Source organism: Periplaneta americana, chromosome 16, assembly GCF_040183065.1.
Source record: "Periplaneta americana isolate PAMFEO1 chromosome 16, P.americana_PAMFEO1_priV1, whole genome shotgun sequence".
NCBI classification, from domain to species: Eukaryota; Metazoa; Arthropoda; class Insecta; order Blattodea; family Blattidae; genus Periplaneta; species Periplaneta americana.
Window position 1 is genome coordinate 24,042,384 of NC_091132.1, and position 24,691 is coordinate 24,067,074.

The 24,691-nt window shown below is 36.8% G+C and overlaps 1 protein-coding gene across 2 annotated transcripts in view; it reads left to right on the top strand.

Moving 5' to 3' along the window:
- LOC138716149 (uncharacterized) overlaps nucleotides 1-24,691 on the top strand; it is a 71,559-nt gene that overhangs the window by 32,085 nt on the left and 14,783 nt on the right. Inside the window, exon 1 of one of the 2 annotated variants that reach the window (XM_069848973.1) lies at nucleotides 2,592-3,048. The exons of the other annotated variant lie outside the window; for it this stretch is intronic. Coding sequence (XP_069705074.1) covers nucleotides 3,011-3,048 — 38 coding nt within the window. The 5' untranslated portion in view covers nucleotides 2,592-3,010. Of the gene's footprint in view, nucleotides 1-2,591; nucleotides 3,049-24,691 lie in introns of those variants that run through there. 2 annotated transcript variants of the gene reach the window in all.

Here is a 24,691-nt window from a genome sequence, read left to right on the forward strand (position 1 = left end):
ATACACAAAACCCCTTGTTTAAGCGTTGTATATAGGGAAAAAATGGCCGCCCCTTTAACAGCTGTTCGCATCGACTGTCATTTTATGATAATGTTTACCTTGTAACCACAGAAGAACAAACCAAAGATCATAGGTTTATTAGAATAATATTGCTGTAGCTTGTACTCTTTGACCAAAATGTAGTGTGGTAATCGATTAGGGCCAGTTGTACTATCGATATTTAACACGCAACACTAGAGCGCTCTACCGAATGCAGTAGAGAACCTCAGATATTCTATTACCTTTCGTAACGAAATAATGACGAAACTATGACGTAGCTGTGTAACAGTTGTACTGTTATACACGACGTATGTAGTGATTATTAGTAAGGAATTTACACACGACTTATAAACGAGCTACTCATTGTATGAGTATAAGACAGTTAAACGTCTGTATATAGAGTTTTTATTAGTAAGACCGTTAGAAATTTAAAATAAATATTATAGTTCAGACAATGATCTGAAGACATTAATTCGTCAATTTGAGCACAGAAACTTAATCATAAACAAAAGCAAAAAATATCTTTTGAATTCAATATTTTGTAACGTTAATAGAAAAAAAATAGTTCAGACAAGTTTTGGGGGCAGTGCCCCCATAACTCTGCGTGTGCGCATGGAAGACTACACTGTATGTAGAGATGGCCGATATTTCACAAACCGATATTTTGTCACAGGTATTTTTTTGTCACAGATAAACCTATGACTGATGACGCGAGATATCTGTGACAAAATATCGCTATCGAAATCTGCTCCGTATTCAGTACTCTGTGACTGATATTTTCTCCTCTACGTCGTTGGTTTGCGCGTGCGCATGATACAATAACAGCAATCTGGCGGTAGTTTATCCATCTTACTATAAATGATGTAGATATTACACGATTTAAATAATAACACCATTGGTTACCAGTGCATAATCTTGTGCAAAATCCTGTCTGAACAACTGTTTTGTTTTGTAATGATTTTCCAATGTTTTTCCGAATACTTATGTTTCGTTAATTTTTATTTTATGACTGAATATTATAATGTTAATACACGACTTAAAATAATTTATCCATTATATTATATACAATAAAAAGGATAACTTTTTAAAACGATTAGGATAATCATATAACCTCAATTTCATTTAAAACTGATCAACTGGTTTAATATCTACAATATAACCTCTTGGTACATGAAGTTAACTTTCGACATGTTACTGTTCAGTTAGGTATGTATTTATTTGTTAATGGTACATGTACATAATTTCTTTGTTGGATTTTCCCATATAAATCACTGATGAGTGGTGTGTATAGAGAAATCGTATTCATATTTCACTGCTCTTCAATATTTCCTGCTAATTTTTTTCGGTGTGACAAAATATCGGTGTAATTCATGCATATCGTGCTTACGTATCGATATAAAATATCGGTGTGACAAAATCACCGATAAAAGTCACAGATATTTAATTGTCACAGTCACAGTTATCACAGATACTTGAAAATATCGTTTGTGCGAGATCGTGCGTATTTGCTTGTTTTCCGCACAGAACCAATACGCAGTAAGTGTGAAATACCACATTCAGTATTCCCAACGTAACACACATAACAATTTCCCTCTTCTTACCGCCTAAGCGCGACATTCATTTTACTGCTTTAGGCTTTTAACATATTATTTTTAGAGACGTTTAACATAGTAATAATTATAAATTGGAAACTTACCACTGCAATTTCACCTAAATTGCAATGTTAATTATTGTTTTTAAATATTTGCAAAAATTAAGTAAAGTCTACTACTCCAAGAAACTTATTGCATTCCTGATGCAAGTAACATTAAGGAAGCCGTGAAAAAATCAACAAGATTCCAGATGTCGATGTTATTACTGCAATATGTTATATAAATAATATTGTTAAAATATTAAAATGAAAAATAAATCATTACATAACCTTACCGTTTGTTTTAAGTTTGCATTTATAGACTGGGGAAAAAAAAAGACAGACGTATATTACGGCCTGCTGGAGTATAGTAAACACAGAAAACATTTTATAGGAACAATGTAGAAGATAGATATATTTGTTTTCCGAAGTTGGCGTCATTAAACAGAAACCAACATGGAGATTTCATTGCAACTAATTAGAAATTCGTCTTTCAGGTATGTAATAAACGATCTTCGCACAAAATAATGTACGATACACGAGCGGTATGTTTGTTTTCATGTTCTCGGAAATTAAAAAAAGCTCAACTACGTTTCGCTTTTTCAATCTTTTCCTCGACCATGAAAACGTCAACATACCGCTCTTGTAACGTATATTACTATTAAGCTCATCTCTAACTGTATGATGTTTTCGTTAATTATTGAGTTTGATACACCACTTCACCACCTCGAAGTGTTGACGGTCGTGTTTCACAGTCTGCGTAGTGTTGTTAAACGATTTCTTGCAAGGTGAATTGTGAAAGGGCCAGTTGGTCTGATTGGACGGACCTTCCAGTGAGTAGTAGGCCTATCAGTTACGGCGCGGTGTACACTTTCTGGCTGACCGCCCACAGGACACAGACGTTGCGTAGAGCGGGGGGAGAAGAGGAAATCAGGACGAATTACGTACATTGTTCATTACTGCGGACTAAAGAACGGCCTCGGGCTCATTTATCTTGTAAAGGCTCTCAGTACAGGTGCACCGCCAAGTCGATTGAGAGTGAATTCGCACGCAGTCTACAAAAAACAAATGACTATAAATTTTATTTCAATATAGGCCTATGGATTGTGCTGTCGCTCAACAATGTGTGATAAGAGAAACTAAACAAATGACTAGAGGTAACCGTGTGTATTCTTTGCATTCGTTGACAGTCACGTCTTTAAATGCGTCGCAATGGAAGCAAGATGAGGTAGCAATTGGTGTAATAATTACAACGAAGTGCATATTAAGTGTTTATAAATAATGACATCAAACTAAATCTGTACAGCGTCTGTGGATTCAGTTCAGAGTGTCGTGCAGTTAATGCTACGTGTTTGTGTTATTTCAGAAGGCGTAAACTGGTAAGTCAGCCTCAACTCAGCAGTTATTTTAATTATAACACATTTCATACGTAATTGTAGTTCGTTTAGGCCATGATAATATGAATTAGAAGTGCATTATTTAAGTATAATATACCTTATACTCATTCATACATGGTAACAATTATAACGTACTATGATTATTTTAAATTTTTTGCGTTACTTTCTGTTCTTGGAAATCTACACGTGCATAACGTACAGTGACCTTTTTTTCCTGGATGTTTTCGCTGACGGCAAAATGGTTTGTTAAAATTACCGAAAAACACACAGGTACACCATCACTGAACCGCACGTAGCAAACGTGCTCGAATACACACGCTTACACAAGAAAGAGAACGAGAGCCATGATAGCTTATATTACGCAATGTTTCTAGAAGAAGAGCGTGGAAAGAAACGGCAGGGGGAAGAACGTTAGTAATGTGAATACACATTATATGACGGAGTAGCAATAATATTCATTAACAAATGTACAGACATATCAGTTGCTTGCCATTGCTCTTGTGCTTAAAAGTTAAGTTATTAATTATAATTCGTTTTGGAGTAACAAATTAATTAATGGTTACTTTATTAAAAAATAATTTGTATCTATCGCTATACTGGAGAATTACCACGGTAGCATTGAACCGTGCCGTTACGTTTACCACCAAATTTAACTACATACACAATGTTGTTCCGTATCTATTAATTCCCATACACTTAATAAGTGAAATTAACGAAAACAGCAGGTAAAAATTAAACTTAATTTTCGTATGCAAATACGGCTGTGAAGCTTGGACTCTCACTTTGAGAGAGGAACAGAGATTGAGGGTTTTTGAGAAAAAGGTTCTTAGGAAAATATTTGGGGCTAAAAGGGATGACGTTACAGGAGAATGGAGAAAGTTACACAAGCATTGTATCCTTCACCTGACATAATTAGGAACATTAAATCCAGACGTTTGAGATGGACAGGGCATGTAGCACGTATGGACGAATCCAGAAATGCATATAGAGTGTTAGTTGGAAGGCCAGAGGGGAAAAGACCTTTGGGGAGGCCGAGACGTAGATGGGAAGATAATATTAAAATGGATTTGAGGGAGGTGGGATATGATGATAGAGACTGGATTAATCTTGCTCAAGATAGGGACCATTGGCAGGCTTATGTGAGGGCGGCAATGAACCTCCGGGTTCCTTAACAGCCAGTAAGTAAGTAAGCAAGTAGTATGCAAATACAATAAATTATGCAATTCTGTTTTGATATTATCATACTATACATCATATGTTTGATATTTATTTCTTATTTTTCCACCACTTCACATAATTGTGCTGAAGCTATTATCCGATCCATTTTAAACTGCAACACGCTTCGGTTCTATTCGATTCCATTCCACTAGATATGAGCGACGGCAAACATTTCACTTTGTTTTAATTCGATTCGATTTCGCTAAATGGGAGCGGACCTTACGAAAGCCTTCAGAATTTTGACTTTGTCCACCACAGATGTGACCCCGCCATCACCGGGATCCGAACCTGGGTCCGCGAGCTAGCGCTAGTTCAACTGAGCTACAACGGCGGCTGTTATGACTTACATAAGGAGAGACTACATACGAGTCGCTAATACGGTGTTAATGAAGAAGTGCTAGAATGAGGACGTTATAATTATGATTCAAGACGTTCAGGTGTTCATCGATGTGCGAAGATTAGTTGTGTTGTGCCAGAGAAGTAAAAGCATCCAGTGCCTAGAAGCTGGGTATCGGCTTAGAGAACGCAAAGAAAAGGATAAACTAGTAATTCTTCAGGAGGATAACTGTCCTTAATCTGCTTTGTTCATTACAAATCTCGTCGGATCTTGCGAAGATTGTGTTCCGTTAATTGCTTATTGTGTAAGTATTATTGAGTCGACAGTCTTATTACGGCAACCGGAAATCATGGAGACGTAGTGACGAATTGAAATGTTTATTTTTATTTAAGTCCATATGAAATAGTTCCTTGCTTCAAATATTATTGCGTGATCAAAATGCATTTGTGTTTATTTTTGGTCTATGTAGTGCAGCGGTGACCAAAGCGGGTGTCGTGATACATCGCGTAATCACAGACATTCAAACGGGTACGAGGAGTTCCCTGTATATTGCTGTGTTTCATTCACGTACTGGAGGCAAGCAATGGTGATATCTACAAACTCTCTCTCTCTCTCTACAAGCAATAAGAGGTGATTTCGTAAAGAATGAGGAGAACTTTTTTGTTGAATAATTTCAAGGGAAAAATTGTTCCGGGGCCGGGTATCGATCCCGGGACCTCTGGTTGAACGTACAAGCGCTCTACCACTGAGCTACCCGGGAACTCCACCCGACACCGTCTCAATTTTTCCCTTTATATCCACACAACTCGCGTGGGCTGACGAAACGTCAGAGACCCACGACGAGTGCACACAATCTCTGTGTGACTTGGAATTGTGGTTTTCTGTTAACGTACACAGTAACGTATATATGGAATTGTGGTTTTCTGTTAACGTACACAGTAACGTATATATAGAATTGTGGTTTTCTGTTAACGTACACAGTAACGTCCCGGGAACGATACCCGGCCCCTGAACAATTTTTCCCTTGAAATTATTCAAATCTGCTTTACAGGGAGCTTCACCTGAAAGACTAGATTTGCATAATATATACGTTACTGTGTACGTTAACAGAAAACAACAATTCCAAGTCACACAGAGATTGTGTGCACTCGTCGTGGGTCTCTGGCGTTTCGTCAGCCCACGCGAGTTGTGTGGATATAAAGGGAAAAATTGAGACGGTGTCGGGTGGAGTTCCCGGGTAGCTCAGTGGTAGAGCGCTTGTACGTTCAACCGGAGGTCCCGGGATCGATACCTGGCCCCGGAACAATTTTTCCCTTGAAATTATTCAAATCTGCTTTACAGGGAGCTTCACCTGAAAGACTAGATTTGCATAACTTTTTTGTTGTTCTGTCGGACAAATTGTAATATATTTACTTTGCTCAACGGTTTAATTAGGATTAGGCTATATCAGCCGTGGCGAAAATGCGACTCACGAGCACATAGTGGCTCGCAATGATAGCTGCGCATTTCCTTTGCTTCCTACATTCCCCAACCCCCACCCTCTCACTCACTGGAGTCAAACTCCGTTCCATTTGCATTTGTCTCTGACCTGCGAATGGCATATCGTCGCAATGTCTCTCTCGAAACCATATATCTCTATAAAAACGAAAGTTTCAAGTAAGATGGGAGGACGCATTTTTTGCTGCCAATATGATGAGAATATTAAATGTATGATTTCTTCACAAGTATTACGAGGAAAACGGTTGTATAACATAAAACAGCATTATAAGTTACTACATGTTACTGATGAAACATTAAAAGGTTATTATTATTATTATTATTATTATTATTATTATTATTATTATTATTATTATTATTATTATTACTATTATTATTATTATTATCATCATCATCATCATCATCTCTGTACGTCGATCCTTTTTCAGCAGATGTACGAATAATGCGATTATATCTTCAATTTAAACTCACAGATTTACAATATGATGTTAAATGAAAGCTAGATGTAAGGACTTGACAAATGTTGAACTTTTCAAATCTTTACCAAAAATAAATATCGGAACTTTCGTTCTTTCGCTTGCTCTTTTGAAGCAACGTTCGCTACAACTTACGTTTGTGAAAAATTATTTTCAACAATTAAAATAGTAAAAACCAAATTTAGATCGACTGACAGACACATACCTTCGTGATCAACTACGACTGGCAGTGAGTGACATAACTTCTGATTTTGAAACTCTGTCGCAGAGACATTCTGAAGACAATTAATTTTAGGTTGTGATAATGTGTCTTATGTTTTCTTGTTCATTTCTTTCTTCGTTACACGTACTAAACATTAGTTTGTAGCCTTGTACTGTATAAAATTATATTTAAGTGCTTGACGTAAGGGAAATGAAAAACCGTTAATAAGTCAGACAGTTGCTTCACTTCCCCTTCGGTTGTCCGCCTCCCTCCATAGGTGCTATGCACGTTGCAGGTTACACAGTGGCTCGGCGCACAATCGCATTTTCGCCACGGCTGGGCTATATAGAAACAGTAATTGCCACGCTGAATAATGTATTATTATTATTATTATTATTATTATTACTGACCACTAAGTATGTGTTTCTATAATTCTGTACGTGCATGAATATTGATATTTTTAGATCTTCTCCCTAGAAGGATAAAATGATTAGGTTTTATCTCAATTTTAATCTTCGTAATCTTTAGATAAGGGTAACTATTTATTAGTTATTCATTTAATAATAATGATAATAATAATAATAATAATAATAATAATAATAATAATAATAATAATGTTGTAGAAAAACTTATTCAATATTATATGCCAACGAACTGTTAAACGCCAGGAATTGACATGTCTTAAATCATAGCCAAGAAGAGAAAGATGATATAAATAAAATGTACTGTAAGGAAGTCAGCTACCTAATGGGTTTGAAATATCTCGTGCTCTAAAGCCTTTTAATAGAACAGAATTTCTCAAAAGAGTAATGATTAAAATAGCTTAAATAACTTGTCCATAAGACGTTTTTAATTTAAAAAAACTACGAATTTCTCGACCAAGTATCGAGAGAAGAATTTAGAAAATTCCTGATTATATTCAAGAGGAAGGTTAACAAAAGAAACAAGAAAAATCTTATATTATTCGCTGGCTCTTGATGACAGCAGTGACATTACTGATACAGCAAAGCTTGAGATTTTTACCCGCGGGATTTATCAAGGGGTTAGTACAGGAACCACCACTGGTTGTAGTTTTCATGCCAACTACCTTTCCTCCGTCTCCTTACTTCATAGGCTGTCTGTCGCATGTAATCACTGCAGCTCGAGTTTTGGTCACCGCTGATGTAGTCCCATATATTGCTTTCAACTTGTATTTGCTTAAACATACATTTTTAGAAAGTAACAGAAAACATGTTTACGTATTATTTTATCCATAAACAATACATTTTATGTGGTTCATCCGTCTTTCTCAACATACCAGCCATCTGTCCGGGAAGTACTGCAGCGGGCTGAGTGTGCTTCTCTTCAGCAGTGGTTCTCAAAGTGTGGGTCGCGACCCCCTGGGGTGTCGTGTAAAGGACGAGGATTGCGAGGTGATTTACAGAAGAAAACAAAAAACGCCTTATTAATAGAGATGTGATTTTTTGGTATTAACGATATACGCGAAATGTGTTAAAAACTTAATTTTACGCATGGAAAATGCAAATTTCTTAAGAAAAGTCCAAAATTAAGTGAAATATATCCACTAAATTTCGCGAAAATGATAGAAATCCACGAAATTACTTCATAATCACGATACCATTAATAAAAAACAGGTTTTATGGAGAATTCGCATGAAAAATTACTCTTTCATCCAAATAAAATGTGAAAATGTTCTTCATTATAAAATATACCGATACATGAATATTTCTACACATTTGATCATTCAGAATTACATGCTTGTGACATCAACTGGCAACGATGTACGCAGTTTCAGGAACTACTTCCAGGGAGCAGCGCAAGTAGACAACAGTTATTTCTCTTTGTCGCAACAGCTGTATTCGTGAGATCAAGAGGGTGTCGTCATCCCTTCACAGTCGAATAAAATTGAATTATGAATTTATTATTAATGGTGCTAACAATTTTCTGTCATACGATGAAAGAGTAATGGAACAGAGAAAAATTCTCTCCGGCGCCGGGATTTGAACCCGGGTTTTCAGCTCTACGTGCTGATGCTTTATCCACTAAGCCACACCGGATACAACCCCGACGCCGGTTAAAATCGTCTCAGATTAAACTCCAACTCTTGGGTTCCCTCTAGTGGCCGCCCTCTGCACTACGTCATAGATGTCTATGAACGCAGGACCGAAGTCCACACATGTGCTGAGGTGCACTCGATATGAGTGACTAGTTGGCCGGGATCCGACGGAATGCATATAATATATATATATATATATATATATATATATATATATATATAATTTTCTGTCAGTTTCAAAGGAATTGTTTGAATAATAATTTAAAATGCTATTTTATTATTTTTTTAATTTCTTTAGGGTGCGAAATACGCACGAAATTACTTGCTTTTTATGAAATATTCATCGAAATTAAACCATTTTAATCACCGAAATCAGAATAAAATAATCACCGTAAAATCACACCCCTCCTTATTAACATAGAGTTATGTTGGATTTAGAAACATAAACAACGTTAGCATAAAAATATTACAGTAGTTATAAATTACAAAATAGTTAATGCGATGAATGGGCCTGTTTTTGAGAAAGTAGTTTCTCAAATTTGGATTCTGTATTCGATATACACAATTATTTCATTTTCACTTTCAAGGAGATTTCTTGTTTTTGTTTTGATTGACTAGAAACTTATTTTGCATAAATATGAGCTTGCAAATGCTATAAAAAATGTACGATTTTTTTTACATTATTTCCATTGAAATCTGGTCTACGGTGAAAAGTATAGCTTCAGCATTCTACTAGTAGGTGCATAGTTCAATTAGTCTTTACTTAATATTTTTTTTGGAATTTCAGTCTGTTGAACACAAGTGTGTGACTGTCGAAAGGTGGGTGCTCCTGTTATGGCCATGTTCCTGATATGGCCACCCCCCTATTGTGAGTTAATTAACCAAAAAATCCGCTAAATTGCAGCAGCTCCAGTGAAAGTTCATCCTGGTATGTCACTTGATCGTTTTCCATCCAGTCAGGTTGAGCAATATGGCGTCAGTTGCCTGTTTTGCGGTTTTCATGTGACCTCTTCTTATTTTTCTCTGGTAAGTATTCTTTGTTTTATGCATGTTTTTCAAAGACTTGTTTCATGAAAACCATCGTACTCCATTCAGTTTTTAATGTTCTGTTGATTGATGTTGTCGTTGATGGCGTATATTTTACGAGTTGTTCATAATCAAACGATTTTCGTGAAAGGTTACCTGCTCCTGATATGGCTATATCAAATGCACCATGGCCATATCAAGTTCATTTCACTTTTATTTTTTTACCTGACAAATTTACATGCCTTATAGCTGGGATTACGCAAAGATTTTGTATTTTAAGAAAAACATCTTAATTTTTTATGGAAAAACCTGTTTTGACTACACTTTTGAATTATAAAAAAGATTATTAAGTGTCATGTTTATTCATTTTACACCAAAATTATTTAATTTTAGCACAACTGCGCTATCAAACTGAAAACAATCACGATTTGTAGAACATGGAACAAGGGTGGCCATATCATGTGCACATGTTCCTGATATGGCTACTAGGTAGACTTTTCGAATTTGGGACTTTTTGGACAATTAAAGCTATTTTTATGGGGAAAAAAAATTGTTTTAAGAAAGTCCATTAGACTGAGAACGAGTAAGAAAGAAGTGGTTTACATTTTTTTTCAAAATGGCGGCTAGAAAAATTCTCAAACCTTAGCATGGCCATATCAGGGACACCTACCTTAATTGTTTTCAGTTTCTTCCGGAAAATGCTCAAAAAGCTGTTGTTATAAAGTGTGCGAACTTAATGCATGTTCGCAAAAATAAACTCAGTATTTGTCATATCATGTGGTACTTAGCCAAATTTTTCATGAGTTATTTAATACACTGGAATGAATGAAATTTCGTTTTGTCCTAGATCATAAATGTAACAGATATGTCGGGCTTGTGGGCTTGGAGGTTAACAACTTTTGTCAGGTTTACTACGCTGCCATCTAGTTGTTACATAAGGAGTCACATCATAATTCCCATTTGAATTGCATTAGCGACTGTTCTGCCATCTCGTGTTCGTTTACGGCAGACGGGTGGCGATCCTGGCGGTTGTTCTCTTCAAAATGCTGCCGATTTTAACGAAGCGAAGAGTTATCTGTTACATATATGATCTAGGGGTTTGTCAAGTAAAGTCGACTAGAATAAATTTTCTTTATAAATCCGTTGATTTTAGATTTTATCTCTGACTGTTTTTGCATTAACATCTTGGCCTTGCAAGCTGCATACTGTTCAAAATGTTTAAGTGTTCGAAAAATGTATAAGCTAGGAAGGCCGGTCGAAGAAGCCAAAGAGAACTGGAAAATAGTCCTGTACTGCATATGCCGATTTTTTTTTTGTCTTGCAGGTACCGGTGCATTACAAGTTGGGTGGTATCCACTGCTTTTGAGGGAAATTACCATTTTCGATTTTAAAGGGATTTGTATTTTTCGAATGAGGTTAAATAGCTACGTACCCCTGCTTGAGGTACTGGCTGATATATCTAGGTCCATATCTACTGGGTGTTCATTTCAAAGTGTGTCATGACGTCACTGTTGTTGGGTCACCGATTTGAAGCGAGTTTCAGCTTATATGTTAGAGAAGTTGCCTATTATTTAAGGCGTTCTTCAATCTGAACTTGAGAACGTGTACGGTATAACTTGAACGTCGTAGCAACAGATGGCGGTCTGTACGGTCTGTGTGCTACCATAACCTCTTTCGAACTGTGTTTTGCGCCGGCAAGTCGTACGCAGTGTATTTGTTATCATCGATTGCGTACGGTAACATTCCAAAACACAAATAAAATGCTCCGTGTCCATGTTGACCGTCGAAGTTAATGTCAACAAATACGTAAGTAATCGTCTTAACCCTCTCCCCATATCCCGACAGTACGTATTTCCAAACAGTTCACATTCCTGCCACTACTGGCGTTACCGTACGTATCGGTACGTACTCTTCAGAATGAACGCCGTACTTGCTAGGCAACTTCTCTGCCTCTTAGGTTATACACCTCTGCGGAAGTGTAGGAAGAGTGAATTCTCTAGGCTCATCGGCTAGCCACATGACGGCTAGAGATGGCCGATATTTCACAAACCGATATTTTGTCACAGGTATTTTTTTGTCACAGATACACCTGTAACTGATGACGCGAAATATCTGTGACAAAATATCGCTATCGAAATCTGCTCCGTATTCAGTACTCTGTCACCGTTGCAACGTCTGTGACTGATAATTTCTCCTCTACGTCGTGAGTTTGCGCATGCGCATGATACAATAACAGCAATCGGGCGGTGGTATTTGATTATTTTTTCGTGATATTTTGTTCAATATTATTTTTTTCAAAGTGATGATGTGTTGCAAAGTTATTAGCGGCATTATAATAATATAATCATGAATCTGACATTTTGTTTTCATATTTAGTCTGTATATATGCTTTATAAATATTTTATGTATTTCCCGAGATCTTCACATTTTCATATTACTGTGAATTTATTTTAATGTATAAGTATTTTCCACTCAATTTTTACGCAGTAACAATATTTTTTTAGTTATACTATTAATTACAAACTGAATAGTTACAGGAGCCTACAACATTATTTTAATAACTTTACCTGTACTTCTCTCATTTATATATGATCCAGTTTTAATGTATATCTCTAACACGAACAGTGCAGGGTAGTATTAATTAAAATAATTAAACCACTGATGTGTGGCGTGTATAGAGAAATCGTATTCACATTGCACTGCTCTTCAATATTTCCTGTTAATTTTTATCGGTGTGACAAAATATCGGTGTAATTCATGCGTATTGTGCTTACTTATCGATATAAAATATCGGTGTGACAAAATCACAGATAAAAGTCACAGATATTTAATTGTCACAGTCACAGTTGTCACAGATACTTGAAAATATCGTTTAAGCTCAACTCTAATGACGGCATACAGCGAGCCATGACACATTTTGAACCGAACACCCAGTATTATCAGGCAGTACATCTCACTAGACGATATGCGTCAGAGGAAGAACAATTTGTTTGTATGCATCTGGAGTCTGATTAGTGTATGTTAGCGATGTATGCAATGAAGGGGGGAAGAATTGGCCTAGTTGCCTCGTGAGTGATGCTTTATTGGTGTCACTCATGAGATTCAAACGTGTCTTCGGATAGTTGACTAAACAACAACTACGGTAGCAAGCAAATATCTCGCCCAAAACTGGATCGCGCTTTCAAAAAGTTTGGGACCCACTGCTCTGCAGTATGGCGAGAGTTACAAGATCTGTGTGTAACTATAGTCCCGTCGCTCTAATTTCCGGCAGCCAATCGCGTTGCAGGTCGGCTACATTTAAACGTGTGCGTCTTGTGATTCGCTGATTCATTTCTTAAGGCTCGATAAATACTTAATATAATCGCCCGCCATTTTAGCTCTTTCGTTGGCGTTCGCAGAAAGCACACGAAGACGTTATTTGCCGCTCAATTATTTGCTGAATTACATTGCGTTTGATTTATTTTCATAGGAGCTACGACATGATAATGTTTCACGGTGTGGCAAATAGATTCCTCGTATGGTAGCTCGGCAACGTAAGAACAAAAATGGCGAACGATACTACCTACCTAGACTTTTTAGAGCCTTCACTTTCTAGGACGTAAGCAAAGAGGCGGAGTCACGCCGGAAATAACAGCGTCGGGACTAATAGTGATAAAAATTTTCCGGAACCTTAAGCTTATTAAGAATTCTTGTTTAGCTTATTGGCTTCACTAAGTTTTGTAATATTGTACTCACTTCTTATAGTAATCTGTAGATTAAATTTAATCTGGAAATCAACTATGCGAAACAATGTTCTAGTTATAGGCCTATACCACACGCAATATTTGGAGCTAAGAGGGATGAAGTTACAGGAGAATGGAGAAAGTTACACAACGCAGAACTGCACGCATTGTATTCTTCACCTGACATAATTAGGAACATTAAATCCAGACGTTTGAGATGGGCAGGGCATGTAGCACGTATGAGCGAATCCAGAAATGCATATAGAGTGTTAGTTGGGAGACCGGAGGGAAAAAGACCTTTGGGGGAGGCCGAGACGTAGATGGAAGGTAATATTAAGAAAGATTTGAGGGAGGTGGGATATGATGATAGAGACTGGATTAATATTACACAGGATAGGGACCGATGGCGGGCTTATATGAGGGCGGCAATGAACCTGCGGGTTCCTTAAAAGCCATCTGTAAGTAAGTATATACCACATGCAATAAAAGATAGAACTTCGCACTTGGTATGGGTGTACAGAAGGTGAATTTGTAGATACAACGAAGCCTGGCAGTCTTGCGACAATTTAGATTATATCAGTAAGTTCTTAGAAAATGATATTCGTCAGTGCATGTTTCTTAATCACTATCAATGTTATGGTAACACAAACGTGATCATGGCTATTGTTTTGGAGTCTGTATTGAGTCAGCCATCTATTTATAATACAATACTTCTGATAAGTTGGAAGGCTTGGCTACTGGTGATGGCATTTTAATGTAGCAGACGGAAAAAGAATAGCTTTGACGGGTGACGGATTTTCTGGCGGAAATTACGATTTATATTGCCTTTGACTTTTTAGCTGCTGTCATTTTTAATTGTTTAATTTTTGGGGGAGCGTAAACCCACAAATCACTGCAGAACTAGTGGCAGATGATGTGGATGAATTATTATTATTATTATTATTATTACTATTATTATTATTACTATTACTACTATTATTATTGTTATTATTATTATTATCATTACTTTTATTATTATTATTATTATTGTTATTACTATTATTATTACTATTATTAACTTATTATTACTATTATTACAATTATTATTATTGTTATTACTATTATTACTATTATTATTATTATTATTATTATTATTATTATTATTATTTTAATCAAGACTGGTGAGAAAGTTGCGTTAATAATTGCTTTACTTGTATATAGATGTAATGAGTGGGTCTTATTATTATTGTTTTTTTAATTTTGACGAATTCTGACGGATTTCTAGGTGTTAGACTGACAGGGATACAATTGATGTGTTGGCAATACTGCTGGTTGAACAGTATAGCTATGTGCACTTCTCGAAGCAAGAAAGGAAAGACTGCAATAATTTAATCAGACGGAAAATTTGCCGAAAATTTTCGTAATTTTCTGCGCAGACACTCTAAGAACACATTATGTAGTCCACACCTGTGGAGTCATTTCACCGGCATTATCACCTTCATCTCATTCAGACGCTAAATAACTTAAGCTGTTGATAAAGCGTCGTAAAATAACCTAAAAAAATGGGCAAAGAAAGGGCTTTTTCTTTTGCACAGAATTTCCAGAACGACACAATGACTCACTCACGTTCCTGCCAGACTGTTTCCTTGATGAGAGAGTTGTTTACATGAATATACTTGTACTTCCTTGTAGCGCACTTTATCTTACTGTGAATATTCTATATTCCTCGTAGAGTACAGATGCCTTTTTGGTCAAGAAGTGTCGACAGCAGTGCGGTTTCTTCTACAGTTTAGAGCAGTGATATCCAACCAGGGGTACTCGAAGATTTTTAAGGGGTACGTGAAATTTAAAATAAGCTTACACGTTTTGTGAATGATCGGAGCTAATCATTGGATTACAAATCCGTTTTCCACCACTGCTTTCAATTCCTCTGAACTTCTCTGCTATAAATGTTCGTTGATAGTGCACTGAAAGTTAAATTCAATTTTTGTACTTTCGGAGTTAAGCCTCGTCCACACTTTTCAAGTAACTTGAATTCAAGTCACTTGAAAAGACGAACTTGAAAAGTGTGAACTATATGTTTCAAGTTGACTTGAAATCAATTAACGGCTTGAATTCAAGTTTCAAGTGAAGTTGGATCCCTTTCTACTTTTCACTTGACTTGAAAGGACACTTGAAAAGTGTAAACGTCACTTGATAACTTGAATTCAAGGAGAAGAGAGCGGAAATTTAAATTAACAGCTATTTTAAGATCATTAAATTAACAGCTGATTGTTTTTCAGTTCTACTGGAAACGTAAAAATAATAGGACACAGCAATAAGTGAAATAATGACCAAATATCTGAGTTTCTGAAGTTGTATAAAATTCACGAAGGCCTGCGGATTGTAGAAACTCCAAAGTTTCGTAATAGAATTGCAAAGAAGCTGCAAAGAAAGGAAGAGTTCATTGAAGAACTGAACAGCAGAGATTTTAACGTGGACACAGATGAGATAGCCTATGAAAAATAATAAAAAAAACATTAAACTGTAGATAGAAAAGAAGTGAGGAAGATAAGAGGGATTAAGAAGAGAAGAGAAGAGCGTTGCTTGAAGAGATGACATTTATCGCCGAAACTGGCATGGTTCAATGTGGTTGATAGATTTTTGTGGGGGAACTGTAACAGCTTCAAGATAATCATTTTCAATTATGGTAAATCAGACTCGCTTATATTTTATTACATTTGCGATAAAAATTATTAAATCTGCTTGAAGATTTCACTTATTCTATTCGTAATAGTCAGTGGCCGTGTATTTTTCTTACTAATCTAATTCCTAACCCATACTGAACAACGCGTCTTCCATTTCTTCAATATATTTACCATTTCCCTGGCACGGAGGCTTGCTACTTCAGAAATTCCTAATTGCACAACATCCATGGACGCCATTTTATCCTACTTGAAAACAAAATAACTTGAATATGTCTGAACGGCGACTTGAATTCAGGTACTTGAAATCACGTGACTTGAATTCAAGTTACTTGAAAAATGTGAACGAGGCTTTACGCTCGCAAAGAGTATTCGGAACTTAGTGATAGTGTCATTTAACACTTCTGCCATTCCCCTCTACTTATTTGTGTGAGCAGGGTTTCTCTGCATTGACATCGATCAAAATGAAACACGAAAATCGCTTGAATTCAGAACCATCTCTGGTACTCGCATTCACGAAGATTCGATCAAGAATCGAGGAGCTGGCGTGCAAGAAACATCAGACATCTCATTAACAGATCAGAATCACCTAGGTAGGTTAATAAGATAGGCTAACTTTTCTTGCCTTTGATATCTGTAATATTGTTCCTTTAATTATTTATTTAATAACATGATTCTCTTTTTATAGTTTAAAAATAGGTGATAGATTGTTGAGTTTAATTAAGTTTAAATATAATTGCGTATAATTTGAATTAACAACAATGAAGGTATAAGCTTGAGTGGAAAAGTGTCTCTATGGGTACGAGGAGATAAAAGGGTTGAATATAACTGGTTTAGAGGACTCACTTATGAAAGTATGAGAGGTCTACCTCCATATATTCAACATCTCTCCATCGAGTGTGTACAGTCCAAGAAGCAAAAAATGGCCCGATTCTTGAAGCTCCTCACAGAGCGCGATTCACACCACAACGATTTAACAACGGTCTACAACCCAGTATTATTACAGGAAAGTATTTTACAACTAATGAAAAAAATCACGAAGTTAATCTGAAAATAAGATAAAATTAATGCCTAATAGTCATTATTAAACAAACACGACACAGTACGACAAATCCCGATTATGAAAATTCATCGCAAGCATGCCGATAGCTCTGTGCTAGCGTGCTTGCTCGCAGACTACGAAGTTCAGGGTTCGAATACTGTTGAGGAAAGAGCTCTTTTTTAAATTATTTATGCAAGCTAATTTCGTTTAAAATCATTTTATTTTACTGCATGATTTATAAATATTCATCTACTATTAAGAATAGATCAATTTTTATCGCGTATTTTCAAATGTTTTTCGGGTTACGACAACAATTAACGTAAAATGTATTTCAATAACTACCAAAGCGATCTCGTTTGTACCACTGCTTTGGAGCACTGAGTACGCGCAATGCGTTGAATATGACATTTTGAAAATTCAAGCGGGCCATTTTTTTAACTCTACATTCTTGCTGGTTAGGAAGTGTTGACAATCACATACAAGATTGTAGTTTTCGAATTTATGACAGTCCAGAACATAGTACGAAATGAAAATATAAAAATTGGAAATTTATCCTTTGAAAAGGTGAAAAAATTCAAGTACCTTGGAGCAACAGTAAATGACACTCGAGAGGAAATTAAACCCAGAATAAATATAGGAAATGCCTGTTATTACTCGGTTGAGAAGCTTTCGTCATCCAGTCTGCTCTCAAAAAAATCTGAAAGTGAGAATTTATAAAACAGTTATATTACCGGTTGTTCTGTATGGTTGTTTTTTATTATTATTTTTTTAACTTGGTTATTTAACGACGCTGTATCAACTACGAGGTTACTTAGCGTCGATGGGATTGGTGATAGCGAGATGATATTTGGCGAGATGAGGCCGAAGATTCGCCATAGATTACTGATATTTGCCTTACGGTTGGAGGAAACCTCGGAAAAAATACAACCAGGCAATCAGCCCAAGCGGGAAACGAACCCGCGCCCGAGCGCAACTCCGGATCGGCAGACAAGCACCTTAACCGACAGAGCTACGCCGGTGGCTCTTCTGTACGGTTGTGAAACTTGGACTCTCACTTTGAGAGAGGAACAGAGGTTAAGGATGTTCGAAAATAAAGTGCTTGGGAAAATATTTGGGGATAAGAGGGATGAAGTTACAGGAGAATGGAAAAAGTTCACAACGCAGAACTGCACGTATTGTGTTCTTCAATTTTCGCTTAACATAATTAGGAACATTAAATCCAGACATTTGAGATGGACAGGACATGTAGCACGTATGGGTGAATCTAGAAATGCATATAGAGTGTTAGTGGGAAGACCTGAGGGGAAAAGATCTTTGGGGAGGCCGAGACGTAGATAGGAGGATACTATTAAAATACATTTGAGGGAGATAGGATATGTTGGTAGGGACTGGATTAATCTTGCTCAAGATAGGGACCGATGGCGGGATTATGTGAGGGCGGCAATGAATCTCTGGGTTCCTTAAAAGCCATTTGTAAGTAAGTAAGTAAGTAAATATGAACTCTACCTGGAGTGTAGATTGCTTTCTTATCAGCAGATATTTTAACTACTGAGATTCTCGAAGTGTCGATATAACAGTGCGGAAGCTCATCTTCTTATAGGCCTATTCTATATTTTTTCATGAGTGACCTGTTGATGTAAACGTACTCTTAAGTAGGTACTTTATTTTCATCACACTTCCATCATGTCAGCTCGGTTTATGCTGATCGTAAATAAAGCAGTGTAATATTTGTGCGCATCGGAATTTTTTAATTGTCCTGCTCAAAATCGTTTCATATCTTTCCATGCTCCGCTATTGCTACATGGAGTTCCACAAGAAGTCGTTCTCCTCATATGAGTAGGAAAGTATTAACAAAGAAGCTATAATACAGTATGTAGCCTAGGTTTCAACTACCAGTCCAGTGGTCACGTAAGTGTGGTCATAAAATCCATTATCGCAAGTTTTGCAATAGCTAATAAAATACAGTAGAGTAGCCTACAATATTTAGACCTGCCTACGACGTTTTCCGGGTAAAAATAGAGCTGAGGAAGACAATGTTACAGATGTTATACTATGGAGGCTCTTGATAAGGATTTTTCGTTCACGACAGATAACATCTTAAGAAACAGTAAATTAAAATCATCAGTACCAGTTGCAGAAGACACAGCCCTGCAGTATATATTGACTACACCCCACCTCTGATACTAGCAACAGGCATCTATAATGAACACCGATCAAAATATCCCTCATTTCTCGTGAAAAACAACGATTGATTAGACTACAGTGGACTATAGTGGACTTTATGTTGTCATCAAACAGCTGGATACATTAAGAAGATTGATTGAACATCTTAAGAAAGGACTTTCTCATTTACTGAAATTTCGAAGTTCCATATTTTTAAGAGTTCACAATAGTGAAATTAATAACTACTATACTTATGAAGCTAGATTCACCAAATTTTGATCACTGGTATATCTGGTTAATAATGACAAATGTTCAAAATTTCATCCGCCTATGAGAAATGATTTGCATTTTATAATATGTTATTAAAATATTGAATCGTTTTATATAAAAAGTCCCTTGCTCCATAATTTAAATTATTCTTAACTGATATTCACTTATACATGGATCCTTATATACAAGGAATCAAAACTTACTATAGGATTTTGCTGTAAAATTAACCAGTAAATTACTAGAATTTTTATTATAAAAGAATGAAAGATAAAAATATTAATAATCATAAAAAATTCCTAGTAATTTAACGATTCACTATATAGGCTACAGAAAACCCCAAAACCCCAATAATAAGAGAATATCAGTTAAAATAATGTAAATTTGGCGCAATGAACTTCTTATATAAAACGATACATTTTATTAAGATATTAATAAAACGCAAACCACTTAACACAGAGGGATGACTTTGTATACACGTGTTAATATTAACCACATACACCAGTGATAAAAGTTTTGTGATTTTAGCATTAAAAGCATGGAAGTTAGTAAATTCAGTATAGTCTCCCCTTAAAATTGGTATTTTATGAGTTTTACTAGATATAATAATTTTAGTCCAGACTTTGTAAAACTTTTTTGTTTGTTTCAAATTTGTAAAACTTTTTTGTTTGTTTTAAATTTTGGGTATATACCGTTTGTCCTGCCTTTCTTGATATTACGCGTTACCAGTAACCACTTAATTAACATGGTATTTTTACTTTAAGATTTAATATTTGCACAGTGTTTGAGTTGTAACAGAAGATTTTCCAGATACATTAATACTTATTTACATTTATACGTCCTCAGATCTTCGACAGGTAGTAGGCCTATACCTATATGCGTCGATTGTCATAAAAGTGTAGAAATAATAGCTGTTGTTGTGTGGAAATGAAATCTGTCTTGTGAGCACTGAGGAAGTTAAGTTAATGTCTTTTGTTCTCTAGTCTTCGTTAGCCTGTCAATAATTCTCATGAGGTCATAAAAATGTCCGTAACAGATAGCTGTGTGATGTTATCTACTAGAAGACTGAATTCTGTCGTGGTAAGGAAATCAGCAGACCGATAGCGTAGGTATATTCGGAGAGTACTGGGTTCGTCACTAGTTTCGGCTCAGACCTTCTCTCCAAATCTCACTAGAAACAACCACATTCGCAAACCTTGCATAACAGCATTACAGAAACCACAATCAATTGTTAGCGGTAACTTAATAGTGTGTGTTTTCCCGGTGAGCAGTCAGTAGAGAAGGAATTGCATTTCGCATTGTTTACTACAGTAGTGGTAAGAACGGAGCTGTGGCAGAATATTAAGTACAGTGCAAATGGAAATAGCGGAGACGCAGTACAAGATTGTTAAAATGAATTAAGATTTTTAACTTCTCTCTGGATATAACTACGATTTCATTCATTTTTAATCAGTCATTTAACAACTCAGGTGGGCCATTCTGCCTCAGCCAGGTCCCGTCCACCCTGATGAGCCTCAGAGACCCGGAGCCCCTAGCCCTTCAGCATCGGCAACCCGTGCTACCCTCAAGATTTCACCCCAGCCTATTTTTACTGTTGCAGGAGATAGATGAAATGCGGGAGGAGGTGGAGTGTTGGTGGAATGATAGAGGGAAACGGGAGTATCCAGAGAAAAACCCTCTGCAACGTCTGCTTTGTTCACCACAAATTCCATTACGATCTTGTCGGGGATCGAACCCGGGCCGCCTGTATAGAAGGCCAGCGCGCTACCACTGTAGCCACAGACGCGATGGCATTTACAGGCACTATGGCATTAAAATACTGCATGTACTGTGCTCCAACCACGAGAAAGTCTTTCCGGAATGAAACGCAAGGGGGGTGATGCTGTGAATGAATGTTGATGTCATAAGCTGTCATAAAGTCACACACGTGGATACTCGTTTCTCTATTGGCTAGCTCTCACAGCACAAACAATAACATTGACACACACATGTTTATACTACCCTAGTTAGAAAATTAGATCACTATTAGTCTCCTGGTCTTTTAATCTCTCCATACATATGCAGGAGAGAGCATGGTATTTAAACTGACGTTATAACGATAATATCATCTGTTTACTTCGCTCCAATAGATGACGCAATAGTAAGCACATTCCTTTCACGGTTGATCTGGTTGGAGAACAGCTATGTTACTTGCAAAACGCGTCTGAATCCCCATGCGGGAACAAAATAGGCAAACTCTAAAAATGACGGAATAATAAAAGGGAGGTGCCAAGCATTGGCAGTCCTGTGGGTGTGCATTGCCACCGCTGATTGGTTAACGTAGTGACCCGATTGGTCTGCTCTGCATTGGTTGTCCGCTAGTGCCTGTGTCAACCATTGCTGCCGACCACAACCAGTTTGTCCGCCGTCTCTTGCGCGCTACGTACTCTGGGATTCATCTCCAAGAACCACCACTCCTTCCTGTTAGGGTTACCGTTGAGATTAATATTTGACACACGTAAGTACTTATCTATACATAGGCCTACTGCTGAATATTTTGTTCCAATTAAGTTTTCGTGTGTGGACAGTTTTACATAGAAGTATGTGGATGTAGAATAATTATATTTACATTATGAATCGAGACTGTTCATGACCTTTTTGGGAGATTTTTTCGATGTGCTATTAGACGGATACATGATGATGTGAGGTCAGTAGCCTACGACACTTGACAGTTTTCACAACGGACAAACACTAATGGCCTACCCGGGCTTCGAATCCAAGCTCATGGCTTCCGCGCGACGTCCAAGTTTCGCACTGCGTTCGGCATGTGTCAACCAAGTTACGTTTATTATGTTAATCGGCGAAGGTTACTTATGTCCCAGGCACTATAGGAACTTGCTAAAAATATATTGCATATGCCTTGGATTTATAGTATTGATTAGTAGAAATTATTGATGTGATTACTGGGAGAGCTGTAAGTCCACCCTAAATACGTACCTTACTTAGATACGAAAATCGTCGTGCGTGAATAAAGAATACGGCCATATTTCGTTAATGTGACAGTGGGTTCCAGTGTCGCCAACATAGTAATAATACTACACACCTAATTAAACCTAACCTCTCACATAATACTATACACCTAATCGAACTTAACCTAATCTGTCACATAATACACACCTAATCTAACCTAACCTAACCTGTTACATAATACTACACACCTGTAGTAACATTCCTCACGTTTAGTATCAATTCATTTGCGTGTTTGCACGCTGCTACTCGTGTCGGAAGCCATCTAGTGGAAGTGGATCGTAATGCCAGGAATAAAATATGGCGACTTTCATAATAATTACATTTAGTTCGTTCAGTGTATAAGCTTATTTTGTGATATTTTAAGTGTTAATCTCGTAATAATTCCCTATATTATGTAGTACAATACGAATTGAAATGTGTTGTGGCTGTGATGAAAGTATTGAAAATTAGTTTATAGCGCTACATTGGCAGTGATAAAGATGTGCAATATTCTTTCAGTGGCCGGTGGATACTCTACTTTGTCCAGTTAATCGTTATAGGTGGTGATAGTGGTGTAATGGTTATTGTGCTCAGTGATGAATTCAGGGGGTGGTCCAGGAAAGAAATTCTTTAATTTTGTACAAGAGCGCTACCAAAGGAAGACAATTTTCAGTGGAAAATGTTTGTATTGAATGCACCTCTATTCGTATAAACATATTTAGAGTCGTATAAACGTATTTAGAGTAGAAGGCAGAGGGTTGTCCTTTGCACTACAGATAGAGTTCGAGGAGCTCTATTCGCCCCACTTATCAGCGTTGCCCTCACTACACATACGGCGGAGTTATGGCGGCGAGAATGTTGGCGGAATAGAGGTTTAAAGCCTTTAATAGAATTTCCAGATAATTTGTCTCCCTATTGGTTTGCAGTTTACATCTTCAAAAGTAATATAGGCTACCGTATTTCTTCAAAATAATTTTAAAATGCAATTTTTTCATTTCTATTGCAGAAATGAAGTTTTTTTCGCAGAAGCTATCAATTTCACGATAATTCTCGACAAATTTACTGTCAATTGTCACATCCTTATGGTGAAACTTGCATTTACTTCTTGATGCATAATTAATTGGTAATATTTCACATTCATAGCTAATAACAAAAAACCGTTCCTTGTGTTAGGGTATACTTCAATGATAGTCATTAACTGTCATGTTCACAATTTCGCAAAATCATGCACGTGTCACTGAAGATCATTGCTTCCATGCCTGTTGAGTCAGTCTATCAAACAGCGTCAGATTGTCTTTAAGAACTGAGGTTCTACACGTGATTTTGTGCAAATATGTCAAGGAATTTTTGCCGTTTTCCAGGTAATTCTCCATATACGCCTCACGGCTAGTCTTGTTTGCCTTTTAAGTGATGCATTTAGCATAGATTCCAGGCGTTTCTCTGATTCTAGATAATTTCTCAGTTTCCTGTGTCGTGTGTTGCCTACATTCAGGTATAATGTACATGCCTAAAGGCTGGTTCACAATAAACCGGGAACGGAAACGATAACGAGAACGAGAGCGGAAATAATGTTAAAATAAACGTATTTAAATGTGAGGATTCACAATAGTTAATTGTGAATTCTCACATTTAAAAATGTGTATTTTAACAATATTTCCGTTTTCGTTCTCGTCGTTGTTTCCGTGCCCGGTTTATTGTGAACCAGCCATAAAACGGAGAAACGGGAGAATCCCAGCTTTGTCCGCCCTGAGTGTTACTGGCACTGAATTTTCAGTGAAAAATCCCATGCCTAATCGGAACTCGAATCCATACTACCTCCATGATAGGCTGATAGTCTAGACCACGCAGCAGCAGCAAGAGATGTTAGATAGGAACAATTCATTATCACAGAAGTGATCCTTCTGCTAAAATAACAATCTTACCGCACTGACATAAGATGCTGTTTCACAGTGACTACCACATAAATAC